The following is a 17,679-nucleotide window of genomic DNA, read 5'->3' on the forward strand; positions in this document are numbered from 1 at the left end:
TTTCAAATACTCATGAGCAACAGAAATTATACACACACGGGGACATTAAATTCGTTCAAAGTGAAGAAGAATTAATAGTTTTCGAGCAGTTCATATACATGCTTGAATTTCCAATTCCAATCCAACTGTGTCAAGGTGGATTGCTGGGGACAGAAAAACACGTGGAAAGAGTCATCAATCGACCACTAAGCATATCTACGTACGTTCTCAGACAGACGTTCTGTCCTGTTCTGCAAATCTTAGCACTCATTTCTCGTCATGTCTCGCTTTCAGAGTCATGATATTCAAGTGATTTTAATCAAAAAGTTATGTACCGTATGCAAAATAAGAGTACAGCAAAACAGCAATTAAACTGATCTATCTATGCAGATAACGAACACGTGCAATTTTTTCATTTATAGGATTTATTATACCGTTTATTTTGCAATGTCTCATCTCGCTTAAAAAACATCTTCTTAACACTGTTTTTCCAATAATTTAGCGCAGTACGAATTTACTACGTTACACATTTCTACGTAAATATATAACGTAACACAGCACAAACAATATCTATGTAACGCAATGTCCTACTATAAAATTAGCTATTAAAAACCCACGAAGAATGTGAAAACATGATAAGTATTTTGTGAAACGACGACAAATCTAAAATCAATCATGATGGATTTAGAAATGTATAGATAATAAATTTAATTTACTTTCGAAACTACGTACGTAACAAGTTTTACGATTCAACTACTTAAATTAATAATTATTCATAAACTACTTGACTCGTAGAGTACGCTGTTTGTTCATGTTGGTAAGCATTAATGAAATATAGCTGGTGAGAAGGTCATCCATCTTGTATCCGAGGGAAGTTTCGCATAAGAGTTTTGAACCTCGGACCAGGTTTCCGATCGTCATGTGAAAGTACTAAAGGGTAAAATAAATATGTAAGATAATTAGTAAAAATGCGTAATTTTACCGTGTAAATTTTAATTACCGTATTTCCTGATGACCAATTCGAAATTTTGGTGAAGGGATGAGTGACCAGTAATTCCTGAAAATTAGAAAAAAATAAGAATTTAATTTTACAAAACCTTAAAAGGGCTAGAGTTTAGTATAAATCACCTTTGTTTGCGGATGAATTAAGCTTACACCCTGTTTATTTATTGCGATAAGTAGTAATTCGGGATAACTAGGGTCTGGAAAAAGTCATAAAAAATGTTACGTTACGTATACTGTTGATTGATGTATTGTTCTCAAGAATGAGAATTTTATTATCTTACCCGTAGTTTGCTTAACTTCGAAAAATGCCGATCCGAATGTTGGCCATCTGGTCATACATAGTTTAATTAGAATTAATTAGCAATTTATAGATATATTCTAAACACTATTAGCTTAAAATTATTTACCGGTAAATAATTTTCAAGAAATTGACTTTTGCATCGTTCGAGTTCATGCCTTCGGACAAAATCATACAATTTTAGTTAAATTCCTGGATAAATTAAATTAAGATATATATTATTTACCTGCATCTTGATTGTATGCACCAACAATTGACCTTTTGAAAATACAAAATATTTTAAAATTCGACAACTAAAATTCGAAAAGTTGTAAATCACGAGAGTGATCTGCTTGTATACATACCTTTTCCAGTCATTTGTGCTTTGGAGCTTTGCTAAATCTGCAGGAATCAACTCTCGAAGCATTTGCCTGTTTTTTTGTATCAACAAAATTTCAGAGTTATTAACATGAGACTGGCAATCTTAATTATTATAATTGTTATCTCACGGTATTTGTTGCAGCTCTTGTTTGCTCTCTGCAAATCTGACACGATAAATGAGAGCACCTAGTTTTGATGCCTCCTCTTTCGTACATTTGTGGTAGCCTATAAAATTAAAATACTTGAATTAGCAAATAATCCGTAGTTTGATAAGCTCTCTTAAGGTCAGATAAGTTACCTCTGAGGTACTTGGGTAGTTCTTGGTGATAGTGAAATATCCAATCTGCCATCTTATCTTTCCCTGCATGCAAAACAAGGTGAATTAATTATTCATAGATGATACAAAGTGATTTCACTACTGTTTGCAGTACAACTTTTGTACTGTACATAAAGTTCATGTCGGTTATAATTATTGCTCAAATCAATCATTCTTTACCTGGAACCGTATTGCTCCACAATTTTCGCATGAAAAATACTTGATATGTAAATTGAGGTATCGTTCCTACACAAAGAAAGTCACGCATTTTAAAAATTATCTGTAAAAAATACGTGTGATGCGATTATATATATTTTTAAGCGTACCATCTCTCGAAGGTCTCGCCCTTTTTATCCAGTCGGTTAAATGTCTTACAAAGTCAAAGAAGAAATCCCCCTCGGGAACGGAAATTACTTTATCTGCAATTTTGACAAACAAGCTGAAACCTTCCGGAGACCGGAGGGTCAATCGTTCCGCAATATTTGCACAAAATTCTTTCGCCCTCGTGCTGCTGTCCACTTCGAAAGCTTCGTCGGTATCCTGTAACAAAATATTACCACGTTTAGTTAATAATCCGTGTATTTAAGGTAAATAAAATAAGAAATTAGGAAAACTCACGTCAGGAAAGTAGACTTTATGGAAAATCTGTGTAGTCTTGTGTTGAATTGCTTCCACTTCGACTTGATGCGGTGGATATTTTCTTTGACCAACTTTCATAGTTTTTTGCAATCTCTGTAAACAATCTTGTGCGATCGGGTGGCGTCGTGTCCTTAAGAATTGCGTCAACTCTTTCATCAACGTTTGAGAACCTGGAAAAATATCGTAATAGTTTTACACAATTGTTTTAAATGCTACACTAATTTCCAGGGGTGGGCAAAATACTTTGTAAAAGTACAATATTTTGAGCACCGTTGTCCGCAGGATTTGGATTTCGAGGGATGTTACACCCACAAAAAGACAAGAATCTGCATCGAGAATATAACAGTCTTACGAAAATGCAGGTTTTGTGAAGAAATTCGCTTTTTATCGCGGTCAAAATACATTGTTTTCGCGATTTTTTAAAAACAAAAGTATTTCGACAGCGATAAAAAGTTAGTTTCGTAAAGTAAAACCTATGTTTTTGTGTGACTGTTGTGTTCTCAGTGCAAATTCTCTTCTATTTGTAATAGCCCCTGGAAATCCAAACCCTGACAAGAACGGAGCTATTTTAACAAAAAAATTTGTACACTTCTACTTTAACTACTTCTTTTGGACAAAAATTTAAAAATGGCAAAGTTTCATTTATTAAAAATCCCCAAAATTTATCTCACATGCAAAAAGCCCTGTCGCTAGCCACATTAATTCCCATCCTCTCTCTTCACTAAACTTGTTTCTATTATCCGTCAACTGCTTCATCGCCTGGCAGTAAACTTCATCCCGGAGAATTTCTTGTTTTAACGGGGGGTCGAAAATTTGATCGGTTAGCTCATTCCCAATTTTCGAACGTTTATGCGGAATGTCTCCCATGTACTTCATGATGGAGGTAAAAATGAAATTGGCATCCTCCACGAGCCCCTCCTTATTTTGTAACTTTTTTAGTAGTGGTTGACGAATCGGTTCTCTAGAGTGACGCCACAGCTCGTCTCGTCCAGCGCGTCGGGCAGAGGAAAGTGTAAGCGTTTTGGAGATTGTGCGCTTCGGAGCTGTATAAAAAATAATTAATTAGTTCAGTCGTGAAATATGTACGAAAATAATATTGCTCAATTTGGTACTGCGACAAAACGGCAATTTTGGCAAAATGGCAAGCCGTTTATTGCCACTTTGCCTGGCAAATTTTCATACCGGGCTGCGGTTTTTTTGTACCGCAAAACAGAAATTTTGGCAAAATGGCAAGCCGTTTATTGCCACTTTGCCTGGCAAATTTTCATGCCGGGCTGCGGTTTTTCTACCCAGTTAATGTATACAAAATTGCAAAAGTATAGAACGGCATGTCCTTTTGTGTGCACCGATTTTGTCCCAAAATGCAAATACTTACCTGGTCGGAAATGTTCAATTGAATACTCTTCAAGCGTGTGTGGTTTCTCTTTTAAAGTGTCGACCCCGTTGGCATAAGAGTAAGCAAATCTTTTCCCACCGTCTTCCGTCTTAAATAGTTCGAGAATGTCGGGAGGCGGTTTTGTAGCTAAACAAATTTCGTTTGTCATACTAAATAAGTAATTTTTACGTTATGCAAATGAGTTGAGTTGTTTTACCTGTGGGGAGAACATAAACCGTTTCTGAGGGGAAATCTCCCTTTTCTCCGGAACGTTCACATCTACATAAAGAAAAACAAAACTTTTGTATTGGATTTTTATTATAATATGGTGATTGCAAATTAATCGTTTTTATGCTAAATTCTCACAAAAATTATTATGATAAACTTAGCGTTTTTTAGTGTAAAAACCTTAATTCGCCATCTCTGTAATATATTTTGTAAGAATTAATGATAAAATGCACCTTCCAACACTCCATCCAGAACTGAGAACAGTTTCGCCACAGTTATCATCCTCCAAAATTATTAAGTCGCCCTTCAAGAAACTTAAGAAACTGGATCCTTCATCTGAAATTATGATATCGAATTTATACTGATGCTTATAGACATAAGTTTGGTAAATCATGTGATCTAGTAGAATTTTCTTACTTGGTGGCTTATAGTCTTGCATTGCAATTACAAAGTTGGATCGCCTTTTCAGACCGTCCAAGAAAAAATCAACTAAATCCTTAATGTCTTCGGAATTTGGACTTTGGAAGGTAAACTCTACAATAACAAGTTACATAAATATGTGTCACACACTCAAATTATTAATAAACATCCATTAATTTAATTTACATACCTTCCCCCGTTCGTATCGTGGAAAGGGTGAAAGTGGTTCCAAAAATCTTATCCGTCTTTTCTGTACTAATATTTGTGATTTCCGGAAACGATAGTTCCAATAAAACTTGTTCTTGGTCATCAACTACGTAAATCCCGGTCCAATTTATCGCCAATATGACATCGTTCTTTGGTAGATTTGGACCAGAATATCGAAACGCTGAAAAATATTACATTATTCACATATTACAGATTTACACATTGGGTATAAGACATTTGTGTAAAGTTCGACCTCTTTATTACCTTCATAAAATCTTGAGAAGAGTAATGGCCATTTGAACTTTGCATAGGCGACGATGTCCTCCTTAACGCGGAGGAGATCCATTCGATCTTTATTTAACCCCGTCTAAAAAGTGCATATATTGAAGAAATTAGATATGCATTTCCTCATTTATTGTTCATTAAATACAGGTTTATTACCCGTCTAAAAGCCGCAGTCACAATTTGCACCCATTTTTCCACCGATTTTTCTGAAGCTGCAAAACAATTTATGATTTATACATTCAATCTCAGAAAATGTAAAATTTTAGTCGCTACCATTTAGACTGAAGTCTGGAATGTAACTGGTAATTGCGGCGTTCAATTTATCAGAGACAAGTTCCGTTCCATGTTCGACGTAATACTGTAAAGAAGAAGCGAATTTTTATAGCTTTTGATTTAAATTTTGTTTTCTATTTCAGAAAAAAAATGTTTCTTAAAAATGTTTTCAAAAAAGCATACTTGTTGTGCCGCAATCATTCCCAAGTCCTCTTCCTTGTCACACCTATATTCCCCAAACTTTATGCCTCTCACGACCTGTTGATAGATTAGATTCGTGGCCACTGCATCTTCAGAGGGGTCGTGCCACGGCGAAAAGATTTCCTGTCAGGATAAGTCGATTTTAGTACAAAATTCGTTTCAGGAAACGATCTATTTATGCTGCATATTTCAAGGTTACTCACTTTACGGAAAAACAACCTAAAAATGTGCGAGAAAAAATTAAAGGTTAAACATTAAATAAACCTCGACATAAATTTTAATGAGCGTTATTAATAAATCATTTTTTTACGAACCTCCAAGGAGCATTTCTCTCCTGTTGAGTTCAAAAATAATAATTTTAGAAAATATAGAATGAAATATATTAAAAATACATAATCCTAGATTAGAAACCCCAATTTATGAAGTAAATCACCACTTATTTACCTGAGCTCCTTGTTCTTTAGCATACTGTTCACATTGTGAAATGGCATCCATAACGTGTTCATTTCCGCTCCCAAGTGATGAAACCTACAGAATTATAAGGGGAAATTTACAGTGAAATTCAGCCCTTCATAAAATATATTCAATTTCATCAAAAATATTTCTTCACCTTATCAAACAACGCAATGTATAAACTGAAGCCAAATTGGTCCTTTAAAGAAATTTTGTCTGCTAGTTGATTGCATAGTTCTGAAAATAAATGCAACATTTTTAGGAAAAACATAGTTTACCACATTTGAATTATTACATAAATATGTAATATTCAAATTTATAAACGTACCACTCGACGTTGTTGCAGAATCAGCCAGGAGATTTTTCGTGTTGCCGTCCATAAAGGTAATTGGCAAAATGATGGGTTTTTTGGATTTTGTTGCCTGCAAAATATAATTTAATAAAAAACTCTGCAAAAATTAAATTTCCGATTTCTTCTCACCTGTAACTCAAGCCAACTCGGAGGCTGATTTCTTGTCCCATTGTTAAACGTACGTTTAAGACGTTCCTCACAATACGGGGCGTAACCCGGAGGCCCTAAGAAAAATATGGTATGTAGAGATTTTAAACAAATCAGACAAAAAAATTGTTTGAATATTTTTTGAAAAATATTCAAAAACTTACCTTCTCGAATAAACGCTCTTAAAAATTTGACAAATCCTTTGCTTTCCGAGGGTGCAAAGCATCCAACGCAAAGCGAAAGTAGAATCCATCCTCTTGCATGGGACGACTTTGATGGGTTATTTGTAAGTTGTTTGCAAATTTGACAATATATTTCATCTCTCAGTTCCGCCCGCAAAATCCCGTGACCAATTATGAAACTGTTGAAATTGTTGAAAAAAATATGTATAAATGTTTCATATTTTAATTATTTATCATTTTAACAAACTTACTGGAGTTTTTCCAAATTGGAAGTCGGCCGTGATTCCAACCAGGACTAAAAATTTGGAAATTAAGTTGGAAATTTTGATTAATAAGAACAAGAATCCACAAAAAATAGTAAATGGTACAGAGGTTAACGCCGACGCCCCGTATGGCGTCAGTGGCATTTTACTCGTTCCGCCCCCCTAAATTTGATTTTCTATTCGTTTAACAGTTGGACGCCGCACAACGACGAAAAATTACCAAAATTGGCGCCGCCCCCGCCGCAAAATTGGTCGGCGTTGACCTCTGAAATGGTATACTACTACAAATTTGCATACTTGATAAGAATCCGCTGCAATATCGTCCCCTTCAAGCCTTCGGCGTACATCCTCCCCAAGCTTATTCTTCCTTTTCAATGTTAGCGATACTAACTTGTGGCGGATAGATCGTGGCTTCTGCTTAATGTTATAGCCGTCCTATAAGATCTTAAATTAATATTTGTGCAAACAAAATATCGTCAATTTAATTAAATTACCACATTTTCTAGGCCCAAATCTTGAAATTCCTTGGACCGTGCAAAATTTCTGCCAAGTGTCGCCGTGACTTTAGACATTACGGAGGTTGTGTCCCTTTCCATGGAATGGTATCGTGGTTCAGGCAAATCTTGGTAATTGGAAACAAAAAGTTTAATTTTTTGATTCGTCCAATATTAAGCAGATAACTAACAATGGAACCATTTTTTTAAGCTACACCGGGATTTTGAAGTGAGTTATATCAAAAAATCAAGCCAAAAATTAGGAATCACAGGACACTTATCATTCCGTTGAATGGCCCCTTTGGAGAAAAAAATTGTCGGTAAAGTTCAATTTTCGAGTTAATTCTCTCTCGATTTTTCGAAAAACAAGGCTGGCGCGTGACTTTGCCCCCCAATATTTTTCTTTAAAATGGCCATTCAAAGGAAATATGAGTGTCATGTGATTCACAATTTTTAGCTTGATTTTTTGACATAACTCGCTTCAAAATCCCGATGTAGCTTGAAAAAAGGTTCCCTTGTAAGAATTTGTGCAACAAGTGTTACCTCCCATGAATCGTAACACGGTAATCCACAAAGCTTGGGCTGCCAGTTGATCCGCTGTGACAAAATTTCTCGTGTTAAAACTTTACTTTACTCAAATTTAATTTTTAAAAAATACCAGGTGTGACAAGTGGTAGAAGAGACGCCTTCAAAGGTCTTCGGGAATATTGATGATTCGTATTTCCCGTAAAATAAGTTGCTGCAAACTTTTGAAACTTGAACTCTGACAAATCTTCCATATCTCGGGGGATTTCGGGCGCTGAGTAAATGTCTTCATCCGCTTTGGGAGGGTTTGGCAGGTCTCGAAACGCACTCGGGGGAGCTGCTTCGGATGCATTATCAGGAAGAAAGTCAAACATGGCTTCAACTAATTTTGAGTCATCCACAGGTTCTGTAAATTTGGAATGACAAAAATTTATATGGATCTATCCGTTGCATGTTTGTGTAGCTATTTTGCATGTCTAATGCTACACGAGGAATACTAAGAATGGAGGTCTTCCAGCGTATGCTCTCAGATTTTGAGCAAATTAGTGTCAATCGATTACAAATTTAATTAGTATCAAATTTGCAAAAGACACGATCTCCCAATCGGCACGTTTGGCAGAGACATTTGCATCCCAAGAGGAGAAAAGGCGCAGTAAATTTTGAAAGTGCAAAATTTGTCAACTTTAGGACGCATGTTCTCCTCTTCGGATGCATATATCTCTGCCACACGTGCCCATTGGGGATCGTGTCTTTTGCAAATTTCATCCTAATTAAATTTATATGATCCATTGACACTAATTTGCCCAAAATCTGAAAGCATACGCTGGAAAACCTCCATTTTACATAACTATAGCATAATTTATTTAAATAATAGCATCATTTTATTCCTATCACGTACCATCTTGTTTTCGTGCCGCATTTTCAATCGCCATCTTTTTCGTGTCAATAATTAATCTGTCTTCACGGTCAATCTCAATTTCTTTTCGTTGCAGTGCCATCAATCTTTCTCTGTAATTTTTCTCTGCAATTTCCTTGTAACGTTTGTTCCCTTGCTTTTTCAGTTCTTTTTCTTCTTGGTCACGTAACCTGAGGGCCTCAAGTTTTCCCCGGTGTTCAAACTTCATTCGTTTGTATTGTCTCTGGGCGATCATTCGGCGGATGTGCGACTGAATTTTTAGCGCAGCCCAGCGCTTTCTTCGGACTTGTCGACGAACCAGGTAACCTCGACAGACGGCTTGAAGCCCGACCACGTGACCGCGCAAGTGCTTGAATCGATGGGCCAGAACCCTCGAGCGGATCAAGGCTTGCAACCTCATCTGAAAATTGTTCATAATTTTGCCATGTTTTCAGACATAATACTTGCGGATTGAACACACTTAAAAATCATGTAACCCGTTTGAAAGTAAATGCACTCTTTCTATATTAAGCAAACCATGGGTTCGATTTGTAGTGTAAATGCGCTTGTCAGGAAATCGGGAGAAAGTTTTCAGGAATTTTCGAACATTTTTAGGCAGTTTTAAACATTTTTGGGAATTTTTAGCATTTGAAGAAGTTTTTAACTTCCGGGAATTTTAGAGCATTTTTTTTTACAGACGGTGTGAATTTTTCAGGATTTTTCATGGAATAAAGCAGAAATCGAACCCACGAAACAAACTATACTACAAATTAATCCAGAGTAACGTTAACTCAATTAAGGTAAAGTGTAGTCTGGGTCTGGGTTTAGCATAATAATTGAGAGTGCATTTACTGTTCAATAGGGTGATACTATTATTAAGGGTAAGTTTGAGGGTCAAGGTCAGGGGTCACTTACCCAACCAGTCCGCATCTTTTGATACCTCTTCTTCTGCAGGTAACCTCTCACATTTCTTTGAATTATGACCGAAGCTGCTCTCATTTTTAGGAATCTCCTTCTGTAATACCAACCCTTAATGTTCCTCTGCAGAATAAGGATCTTCTTTGTGAGGACTCTAAATTATTTAAAACCAGAAAAAAATACAAAAATTAAAATTCCAAACTCAAAACTCTAAAGAAAAATCCCATAAATAATTCGTTACCTGTCTCGCTCTTGTTCCAAGAAAAGATCGTGCGCATCTTTCAGGAACACCTGTTCAATTGATGAGATTATGAGAGTGTTATATTTATGTAAATTAGTTCTGAAATTTCCTCAGAATATGATGACATTTACATATTAAATATGTAAATACAATATTGTCAATTTAATTATGGACGAACTCACCTTGGTTTTGCCCAATTGATAATCTGATTTTCCCAAGACGGCCTGACAAATTCGGGAGGACGCTGCTCGGCAGTCCGTCTTGTGGGCGGGGGGCACTCCGCTAATTAAAAATCTATACCGCTCCACAAATTCTCGGAAGGTGTGTCGAATAGGATAACCTGAAAATCATATCAATATTAATTTATCCTTATAATTGCAAATTGTATATGACTGTAATTACTCTTACCTGCTCTACGAATTCGAATCGTCTCCATCATACCAGAATATCGTAGCTGTTAAATGGAGTAATTATTTAGTTAATTTGAAGCATATTTGTTTGCTTAAAATTAAATTGTATTATTGCATTCGCAGTGGCCGCGGAACGGAGTGAGGACAATGTCCCCACGGTTATTCGATATCCCGATCATGTGCCAATATAAACCGCTCTCTCCCCTATAATTTTAATGTCCCCACAGCTTCCGCGGCCACTGCGCATTCGTAAATAAATACCTGTCTGCAACAAAGTTCACGATCAAACACCATCGGTTTCTTTAGCTCGTTTGGCTTGATACCTGTTAAATATTGTAATTAGTAATTAGGCAGGTGAGAATTATGCATGAAAAACTGCCATAAAAAAATCTCAGTACATACATCGAACAAAGAAGGGGGCACAGTTGCTCAGCGTTTTCATAAGAGAATCGAGCGATTTCTTAAATTGGGATGAAAGCGTGGGGGCCCTTTTTCTCGTATCGTTCCCCATCGCGATATCATCATGGAATAACATCTGAATAAATTTATTGTTCGAAATTTCGATAAGACCGAGCAAATCGGCGCTAAATGTGTCCCTATTCTTCTCCAGGAAACCACGAACGTCGTAGAAAACCACGCCGGCAAAATGGTTAAAGCCGAAAGAGGCGTTTCTGAAAAAAATCATAATGATTTACATATTTCATATTATCTAATTTTTGAATTATGTTCTGACTTACATGTCAGATTTAGGTTTAAGATAGTTCTTGTTAACGGAATGGGTCTTGTGCAGCTTGGCCAACATGGTGGTATCAGTGCCTTTGGGAAATTTGGACTCTTCATCAACTAAGCTCATGATGTTCAATGGTTTTATAGCAATGAGATCCAGGGCTTCTTGATTATCGATAAACTCTGAAAAAAATAATAAAAAATCCATGTAAAGAATAATGCTTGACACTAATTTCATGCCTGTGAATATCTCTTGTTTTAACTCAGATACTGGCAAAAAATAACTGTTCTAGCCCAGTGGACACGGCGAAAAAAATCGTTCGCGAATTTGGAGTGACCCCCGAATCGCAACAAGTTCGTAGCAAATTTACGAATTGGCTGTCATTCTGCTCCGATTTCTAAACGATTTTTCACTTGCCCACCAGGAATTTACTAATACAAATAAATAACACTTTTTTTATGTGCTTACCAATATGTTTCCAAGAAATTCCTTCCAAGTTGTACTCCTCTTGTTCCAACCTACCATTACATCATCATATTTGTTATGCATATAAAATTTCCCAATTATTATTTGCATAGTCGAACATACTTGAAAATATGACGAACAAAGAACTGCTGAAGATTTTCGTTAGCATAGTTGATACAGAATTGCTCGAACGAATTATTGTCAAAGTTTTCGAAACCGAAAATGTCCAAGACTCCGATGGACGAGTGAGAACCAGCTTTCGGGTGGAAAATGGCAGAGTTTATTTTGCTCACAATCCAGATAAACATTCGACCGTAGATCCCTTTGGCGAAGGCATCTCGAACATCAGTCTAAATTTATAACGATGACATTTTTTAGAAAAGTAAGATTTGATATTTCCATAAAATTGGGCAAAATACGTACCGCTTGTTCTCTGGACATGGTCGAAACCACGGTTTCTCCATGTGCAAAAATCGTTTTGCTTGTGAGAGCTTCAATCAGAGATTTCTGAAATTTAGAGCGATAAATGTCATTAATTTAGTCTGAATCGATTGAAAAAATATTAATTTTATTAATTACCCGATTGACTCCAAGTAAAGTAGCTGCTAGGTCAACGTTAACCATGTCAGATATTTCAGTTGCGTCGAGGTTATCTAGAATTCATACATAAAATTAATTCATATCCACACCCTAGTAAAGAATTGTTATTATTTTGCATACTTATCACAGCAGCCTTAGTTTTGATATTTCCTAAATGAAGAAGTGCTGCCAGGATTTTAAGCACTTCCCAGATTTCTGTGTATGAAATAAATGAAAGAAAAAATTAGTAAAAAAAGTATTTGACTTTTTCATATCGGATTTTGCATGTAATAAACATCAAACGTGGGCAAAATACTTTGGCAAAATAATGCGTACTTTGACCTCCGTTATTCTCAAAGTTTGGATTTCTAGGGTTGTTACACCCACAAAAATGCGAGAATCTGCACTGAGACGGCAGCTTAGTCTTACGATAATACAGGTTTTGTGAAGAAATTACATTTTTATCACGGTCAAAATACGTTATTTAAAAAAAATCGTAATAACAAAGTATTTTGACAGCGATAAGAAGTTAATTTTTTCATAAAACCAGTGTTTTCGTAGGACTGTTGCATTCTCGATGCAGATTCTCGCCTTTTTGTGGGTGTAACCCCCCTGGAAATTCAAACCCTGGGAAGAACCGAGCTCAAAATACATACTCTTTTTCGCCAAAGTATGTTGCCCAAGTCTAACCAACATGCAAATCTTTTGTCTTGTAAAGGAATCTAACCTCCATCCGAAAACATGAGGACTTTCATGGCGGACCGAATATCTGCAAATTCTGCGGCGTCATCTCTCCCCTCGCACGTGATGCATCCACCCCCCGTCAAGTATCGGTACGCGTTGGGTTCGCCCAGCTGTAACTTTGCCTTCTCCTCCTTATTCAATCCGGCCAACATGCAGTAGAATATATGGTAATTTCTCTCGTCCGAGTTTTGTGACACGATTCGAGACTTTTCGAGCAAATACTGCAAAGAAAAACAAGAGTAAGATTACCAATTTAAGCACGTGTCCAGTCATGATAAGCATGAAATTAATACTTATCCAGCTAAATATTTATGTACCTGCTCAATCTTGGCCCCTTCAATGACTCCAGTTTTGTTAAAATGGATATCAATATATTTCCCGAAACGGGACGAATTATCGTTTCGAATTGTCTTGGCGTTCCCGAATGCTACAAAAATTTAGGAAACTTATTAGTCATCGTTCTCATTAAAGAATTAACTCATAAACAGCCGTGCTTAATTACCTTCAAGGATCGGATTGGCTTCTAAAATTTGTTGCTCAATCCAGCTATGCTTCCCACTTATAGCGGCCAAATACTGCAAAATCAGTTTCGTACTTTCCGTCTTCCCAGCCCCACTTTCTCCGCTGATAACTGCGTTTTTATGGATGAAAAAAATTAATTAATGAAATATGCATCCCGAGTAAAAATTGGAACATCCTTCCTGCAGAAATATTAGGCAATTTTCTGCCGAAAAACTGTATGCAAATTGATTTGTGCAGAAAACTATGCCGTTCTGCAATATAAAACTCATGCAAATCTTCTGCAGGATTATGTACCAAAAACTACGCAGAATAAAACCCATGCAAATTTTCTGCAGGATTATGTAACAAAAATTATGCAGAGTAAAACCAATGCAAATTTTCTGCAGAATTTTGTACCAAAAATTTTGCAGAATAAAACCCATGCAAATTTTTTTGCACGATTATGTTCCAAAAATTATGCCGAAAAATTATGCTGAATATGCATCGAGCCTTTGTCAATTACTGCAGAATTCCACACACTAATTTCTACTCGGGATTATTAAACAATTTCATATGCATTGCGATTACTACACTTACCGATACATTGGTCTTGTCCATACCGCTTCATATTCCCGTAAGAATTATCACCTAAAATTAAACCAAGATTTTTAATAAATCATCCAAATTTGGCAAATTTCGCTCCTGGGGATGAATTCCATAATAATAATTTTTACTTTACTCACCAATGGAAAAAATGTGCGGTGGCAATTCTCCAATTTTCTTATCTTTGTATAACTTGATTTGTTCTGCTGCATATATGGGAAGAATTTGATATGGATTTACGGCCACTAAAATTGATCCAGTGTAGGTCTGCATACGTCCCCAGAAAAAAAGTGGTGGTCATGAATTTATAAGATCTCTTTTGTACAACAAAACGTGTCTACCCCGTGCTGAGCGGAGAACGATGGACTAACCACGGTATAAATAAATAAATCCGGCCATTATTCGGTAAAATAATTAAGTTATCAACTTTTCTAAGTGAACAACAACGTCAGGGCGCATTCAGTGGCCGCGGAAGGGTGTGGACAGAGGGACAATGTCGCCACGGTTGTTCGATGTCCGCATCATCTCCCCATCTTCTATAAACCCTTCCCTCCCTTATCCTACAATGGTAATGTCCCCACATGTCCCCACAGCTTCCGCAGCCACTGGGAGAATTCAGGCTACTCAAATGTATGTACATGATGCAGTGGCCGCGGAAGCGTGAGGACGAAGAGACAATGTCCCCACGGTTATTCGATGTCCCCCTCATCTCCCCATCTTATACAAACCCGTCCCTCCCCCATCCTACAATATTAACGTCCCCACATGTCCCCACGACTTCCGCGGCCACTGTCAGTGTGCGTCTTTTTTAGTCCGAAAAAGTTACGGAGAGAGAGAGACGTGCTTCATAGTTCGATTTGTTATCGTAGACGTTTTTTTAAGCCGTGATTGCCGTGGCCGTGAGCAAATGCCCATTACGGGGTAGACACGATGATAATGAGAAACTGTGAACTAGAGATTTTCTCACATAAATGAGATTCTCATTGTAAACTTAAAAAAATATAAACGAGCTACAGTACATACGTATATCAAATTTTCATTGTATCTGATGAGAAGATTGCGTAGAATCCCAGCTTCGTGCAGGCTGTAAAGAAAGAGGAGATGCGAAATGATAAGGAAATTTTAATTGTCGCTCTAAAATCTCCAATAAATATTGCAAAAGATATGCCCAACTTACTCGCCAAGAGAGATCATGTCTTCCACTCCTAAAAGGTTAAATCATAAGATTAAGACATGTTTTTTTTAAATTTTATTCTTAACGTAGGACTCGATGATTGATCGTCAAATTCAGCACATTTTTAATTATTTCTCGCCTTTGGGAACTTATTTTAAATTCTGGACGACAAATTTGTAGTCAGTGAGTTCATTAATGGAATGCCGGTAAGTTTTTTAAGCCAGTTTCGATGAGTTCCAATTTTTCTGAAGGCTTCTCAACCTTGAGATCTCCTCCTTCAAAAAGTGTCAAAATCTGGAGTGTATATTTCTAAAAAATTGGCAACTCCCTGCTCTATAAATTTATCGTCCAGAATTTTAAAATAAATTCCCAGAGCCGAGAAATGATTTAAAATGTGCTCATTTTGACGATGAATTATCCAGTCCTACATTTAAAAAAACAAGTATTTTGCATATTCCTTACCTTGAATGGATGTTGGGTGCATCGCTTTGATACGACGCTCTGGAGTAAGCCATACTTCCTACAAGGAAAACATAGTTTTAATTTCATCAGTCAGGCTTCAATATCTTTAAAAAAATCAATTCTTTAAGCAGCATTAATTCATACAGGTAAAAAGTCATAATGGAATTTATAACCCATTTTAGACTGACAGTAATTTAACGTCAGAATTGACTCCCATACATAAAGTGTGCCTAACACAGAAAGTGTCAGAATACCAAATTACTTGCACAGTTGTCGCTTAATTTTCTCATGCGCCATTTAAAAACCATATCACCGGCGGAATTTGTGTCACTCACTGTTGTCGACACCGTCTTAAAAATGACATAAATTCATAACACAGAATCGATGCTGCAGTGCTTGGTTGAGTAAATATTTACATTTCTCACCAACTGTTAACTGTAATAAATAAGTAGGCGCAAATTCAGCACCTTCTTCATCATCATTAAGCTAATCGAATTCAGTCAACCAGACAGATTTTGTATAGACTTTTTTTCTAATGCAAAATTACAATTTGGTGCAAAATGCCATATGCATGAGGACGATTTGACCGAGTTTCTGCAAACTTTGAAAGAGTATGAATGTGTAAATATGCATGCGTCGAGAGAGGATTATTTGTTTGCAAAGTTAATACTACCAGGGAAAATATTAAAATAAGCACTAAATCTCAGCTTTAGCTTCCGAAAAAAGTAATCAGGTGCAGTTAGTTAATCACAATTTGGCACATGCATATTACACATATTTACAATGCAAACAAAGTTAGTGCATACATAAAATAGACCTGTTTCGTATTTATGAAATCAGTGGCGGCGGAAGCGTGGGTGGGGACAGAGGGACAATGTCCCCACGGTTATTCGATGTCCGCATCATCTCCCCATCTTATATAAACACCTCCCTCCCTATTATCCTGCAATCTTAATGTCCCCAAATGTCCCCACGGCTTCCGCAGCCACTGTATGTATATGCTCCATAGTGATGATAATAGCAAAAGAACAGTGGCCGCGGAAGCGTGGGGACAGACAGATGGACAATGTCCTCACGGTTATTTGCTGTCCCCATCATCTACCCATCTTATATAAACCCCTCCCTCCAATGTCTTACAAGATTAATGTCCCCAGATGTCCCCACACCTTCCGCGGCCACTGTACTCCCACATCCTACAATGTTAATGTCCCCACGGCTTCCGCGGCCCCTGTATGAAATATCTGTCTCGCAGTCTACTAGCTCTTACATATCTGCTTGTAAATACTTGTCCTTTTGCAAAATGATGATGATGCCTAACGGGATTAGTTCATTCAAGCCTTACGTATGATTTACATAAGTAGTTAAATTGATCATTGGTTTGGTAGTAATCAAAAAGCACACAAAATATTGCATAGCATGACACAAATAAAGTACGAATTTATTTATTATGACAGCCGGGCCGTCAAATATTAATAATAATAAAATTGAAATTATGCTTTTCTTGTTTATCAACTGCCACTTTTTAATGAAAGAAGAATGATGAGTAAATAGCACACTACTTGCTATTCAGGTCGGGCTTTTTTTTCTTTACAGTGACAACAAAACAATTAATGGCTTGACCATCCCACAAAAGTCAGTCGTTAGTCGCCAGCCAGGGACCGACCAGCCATTAAAGTTTTAGTCGTCCTCTTCCCTAATCCAACTTCTCATCTACTTAAGGTTTGCATAAGTTTTATGTTTTCGGTGTAAAAAAGAAGTAAGCAGAAGGATCATTGGTCCCTATATGAGATCATTTTTTTCTTGTCAAATACAGACATGGGCAACAAGACGATTCCTATCAGTATCATTATTAAGAAGCGTCAGCTACTACTACCGCTTTATGTTTTCGTTTTGTCCGTCCGTCTCCAGAACGCCTTAACATAATGAAACCCCGTTTTGGCATTTGTACTTCTAATTTT

General features: G+C 36.8%; 1 protein-coding gene across 2 annotated transcripts in view; it reads right to left on the reverse strand.

Moving 5' to 3' along the window:
- Positions 1 to 384: 384 nt before the first annotated feature.
- LOC110856423 (myosin-VIIa) overlaps positions 385 to 17,679 on the reverse strand; it is a 33,322-nt gene continuing 16,027 nt past the window's right edge. For both annotated transcript variants that reach the window (XM_022104905.2, XM_035856905.1), the window contains 55 exons: positions 15,722 to 15,779; positions 15,263 to 15,290; positions 15,109 to 15,169; positions 14,226 to 14,352; positions 14,080 to 14,130; positions 13,484 to 13,612; positions 13,299 to 13,408; positions 12,965 to 13,202; positions 12,379 to 12,453; positions 12,238 to 12,311; positions 12,082 to 12,165; positions 11,782 to 12,008; positions 11,662 to 11,711; positions 11,204 to 11,375; positions 10,869 to 11,137; positions 10,728 to 10,789; positions 10,465 to 10,510; positions 10,239 to 10,396; positions 10,057 to 10,106; positions 9,813 to 9,969; positions 8,901 to 9,318; positions 8,136 to 8,408; positions 8,021 to 8,074; positions 7,478 to 7,605; positions 7,281 to 7,418; positions 6,972 to 7,015; positions 6,703 to 6,899; positions 6,521 to 6,615; positions 6,368 to 6,461; positions 6,197 to 6,276; positions 6,031 to 6,114; positions 5,901 to 5,920; positions 5,790 to 5,805; positions 5,569 to 5,709; positions 5,386 to 5,470; positions 5,269 to 5,324; positions 5,092 to 5,194; positions 4,811 to 5,008; positions 4,618 to 4,734; positions 4,434 to 4,536; positions 4,190 to 4,251; positions 3,973 to 4,119; positions 3,269 to 3,640; positions 2,577 to 2,767; positions 2,285 to 2,498; positions 2,139 to 2,204; positions 1,941 to 2,003; positions 1,771 to 1,867; positions 1,627 to 1,692; positions 1,509 to 1,540; positions 1,392 to 1,440; positions 1,266 to 1,312; positions 1,108 to 1,181; positions 980 to 1,036; positions 385 to 909 (listed from right to left, as the gene is read on the reverse strand). In XM_022104905.2, the coding sequence (XP_021960597.1) occupies positions 760 to 909; positions 980 to 1,036; positions 1,108 to 1,181; positions 1,266 to 1,312; positions 1,392 to 1,440; positions 1,509 to 1,540; positions 1,627 to 1,692; positions 1,771 to 1,867; positions 1,941 to 2,003; positions 2,139 to 2,204; positions 2,285 to 2,498; positions 2,577 to 2,767; positions 3,269 to 3,640; positions 3,973 to 4,119; positions 4,190 to 4,251; positions 4,434 to 4,536; positions 4,618 to 4,734; positions 4,811 to 5,008; positions 5,092 to 5,194; positions 5,269 to 5,324; positions 5,386 to 5,470; positions 5,569 to 5,709; positions 5,790 to 5,805; positions 5,901 to 5,920; positions 6,031 to 6,114; positions 6,197 to 6,276; positions 6,368 to 6,461; positions 6,521 to 6,615; positions 6,703 to 6,899; positions 6,972 to 7,015; positions 7,281 to 7,418; positions 7,478 to 7,605; positions 8,021 to 8,074; positions 8,136 to 8,408; positions 8,901 to 9,318; positions 9,813 to 9,969; positions 10,057 to 10,106; positions 10,239 to 10,396; positions 10,465 to 10,510; positions 10,728 to 10,789; positions 10,869 to 11,137; positions 11,204 to 11,375; positions 11,662 to 11,711; positions 11,782 to 12,008; positions 12,082 to 12,165; positions 12,238 to 12,311; positions 12,379 to 12,453; positions 12,965 to 13,202; positions 13,299 to 13,408; positions 13,484 to 13,612; positions 14,080 to 14,130; positions 14,226 to 14,352; positions 15,109 to 15,169; positions 15,263 to 15,290; positions 15,722 to 15,779 (6,357 nt within the window). In that variant the 3' untranslated portion in view covers positions 385 to 759. The remainder of the gene's footprint in view (positions 910 to 979; positions 1,037 to 1,107; positions 1,182 to 1,265; positions 1,313 to 1,391; positions 1,441 to 1,508; positions 1,541 to 1,626; positions 1,693 to 1,770; positions 1,868 to 1,940; positions 2,004 to 2,138; positions 2,205 to 2,284; positions 2,499 to 2,576; positions 2,768 to 3,268; positions 3,641 to 3,972; positions 4,120 to 4,189; positions 4,252 to 4,433; positions 4,537 to 4,617; positions 4,735 to 4,810; positions 5,009 to 5,091; positions 5,195 to 5,268; positions 5,325 to 5,385; positions 5,471 to 5,568; positions 5,710 to 5,789; positions 5,806 to 5,900; positions 5,921 to 6,030; positions 6,115 to 6,196; positions 6,277 to 6,367; positions 6,462 to 6,520; positions 6,616 to 6,702; positions 6,900 to 6,971; positions 7,016 to 7,280; positions 7,419 to 7,477; positions 7,606 to 8,020; positions 8,075 to 8,135; positions 8,409 to 8,900; positions 9,319 to 9,812; positions 9,970 to 10,056; positions 10,107 to 10,238; positions 10,397 to 10,464; positions 10,511 to 10,727; positions 10,790 to 10,868; positions 11,138 to 11,203; positions 11,376 to 11,661; positions 11,712 to 11,781; positions 12,009 to 12,081; positions 12,166 to 12,237; positions 12,312 to 12,378; positions 12,454 to 12,964; positions 13,203 to 13,298; positions 13,409 to 13,483; positions 13,613 to 14,079; positions 14,131 to 14,225; positions 14,353 to 15,108; positions 15,170 to 15,262; positions 15,291 to 15,721; positions 15,780 to 17,679) is intronic.

This window comes from Folsomia candida, unplaced genomic scaffold, assembly GCF_002217175.1.
Source record: "Folsomia candida strain VU population unplaced genomic scaffold, ASM221717v1 Fcan01_Sc015, whole genome shotgun sequence".
NCBI classification, from domain to species: domain Eukaryota; kingdom Metazoa; phylum Arthropoda; class Collembola; order Entomobryomorpha; family Isotomidae; genus Folsomia; species Folsomia candida.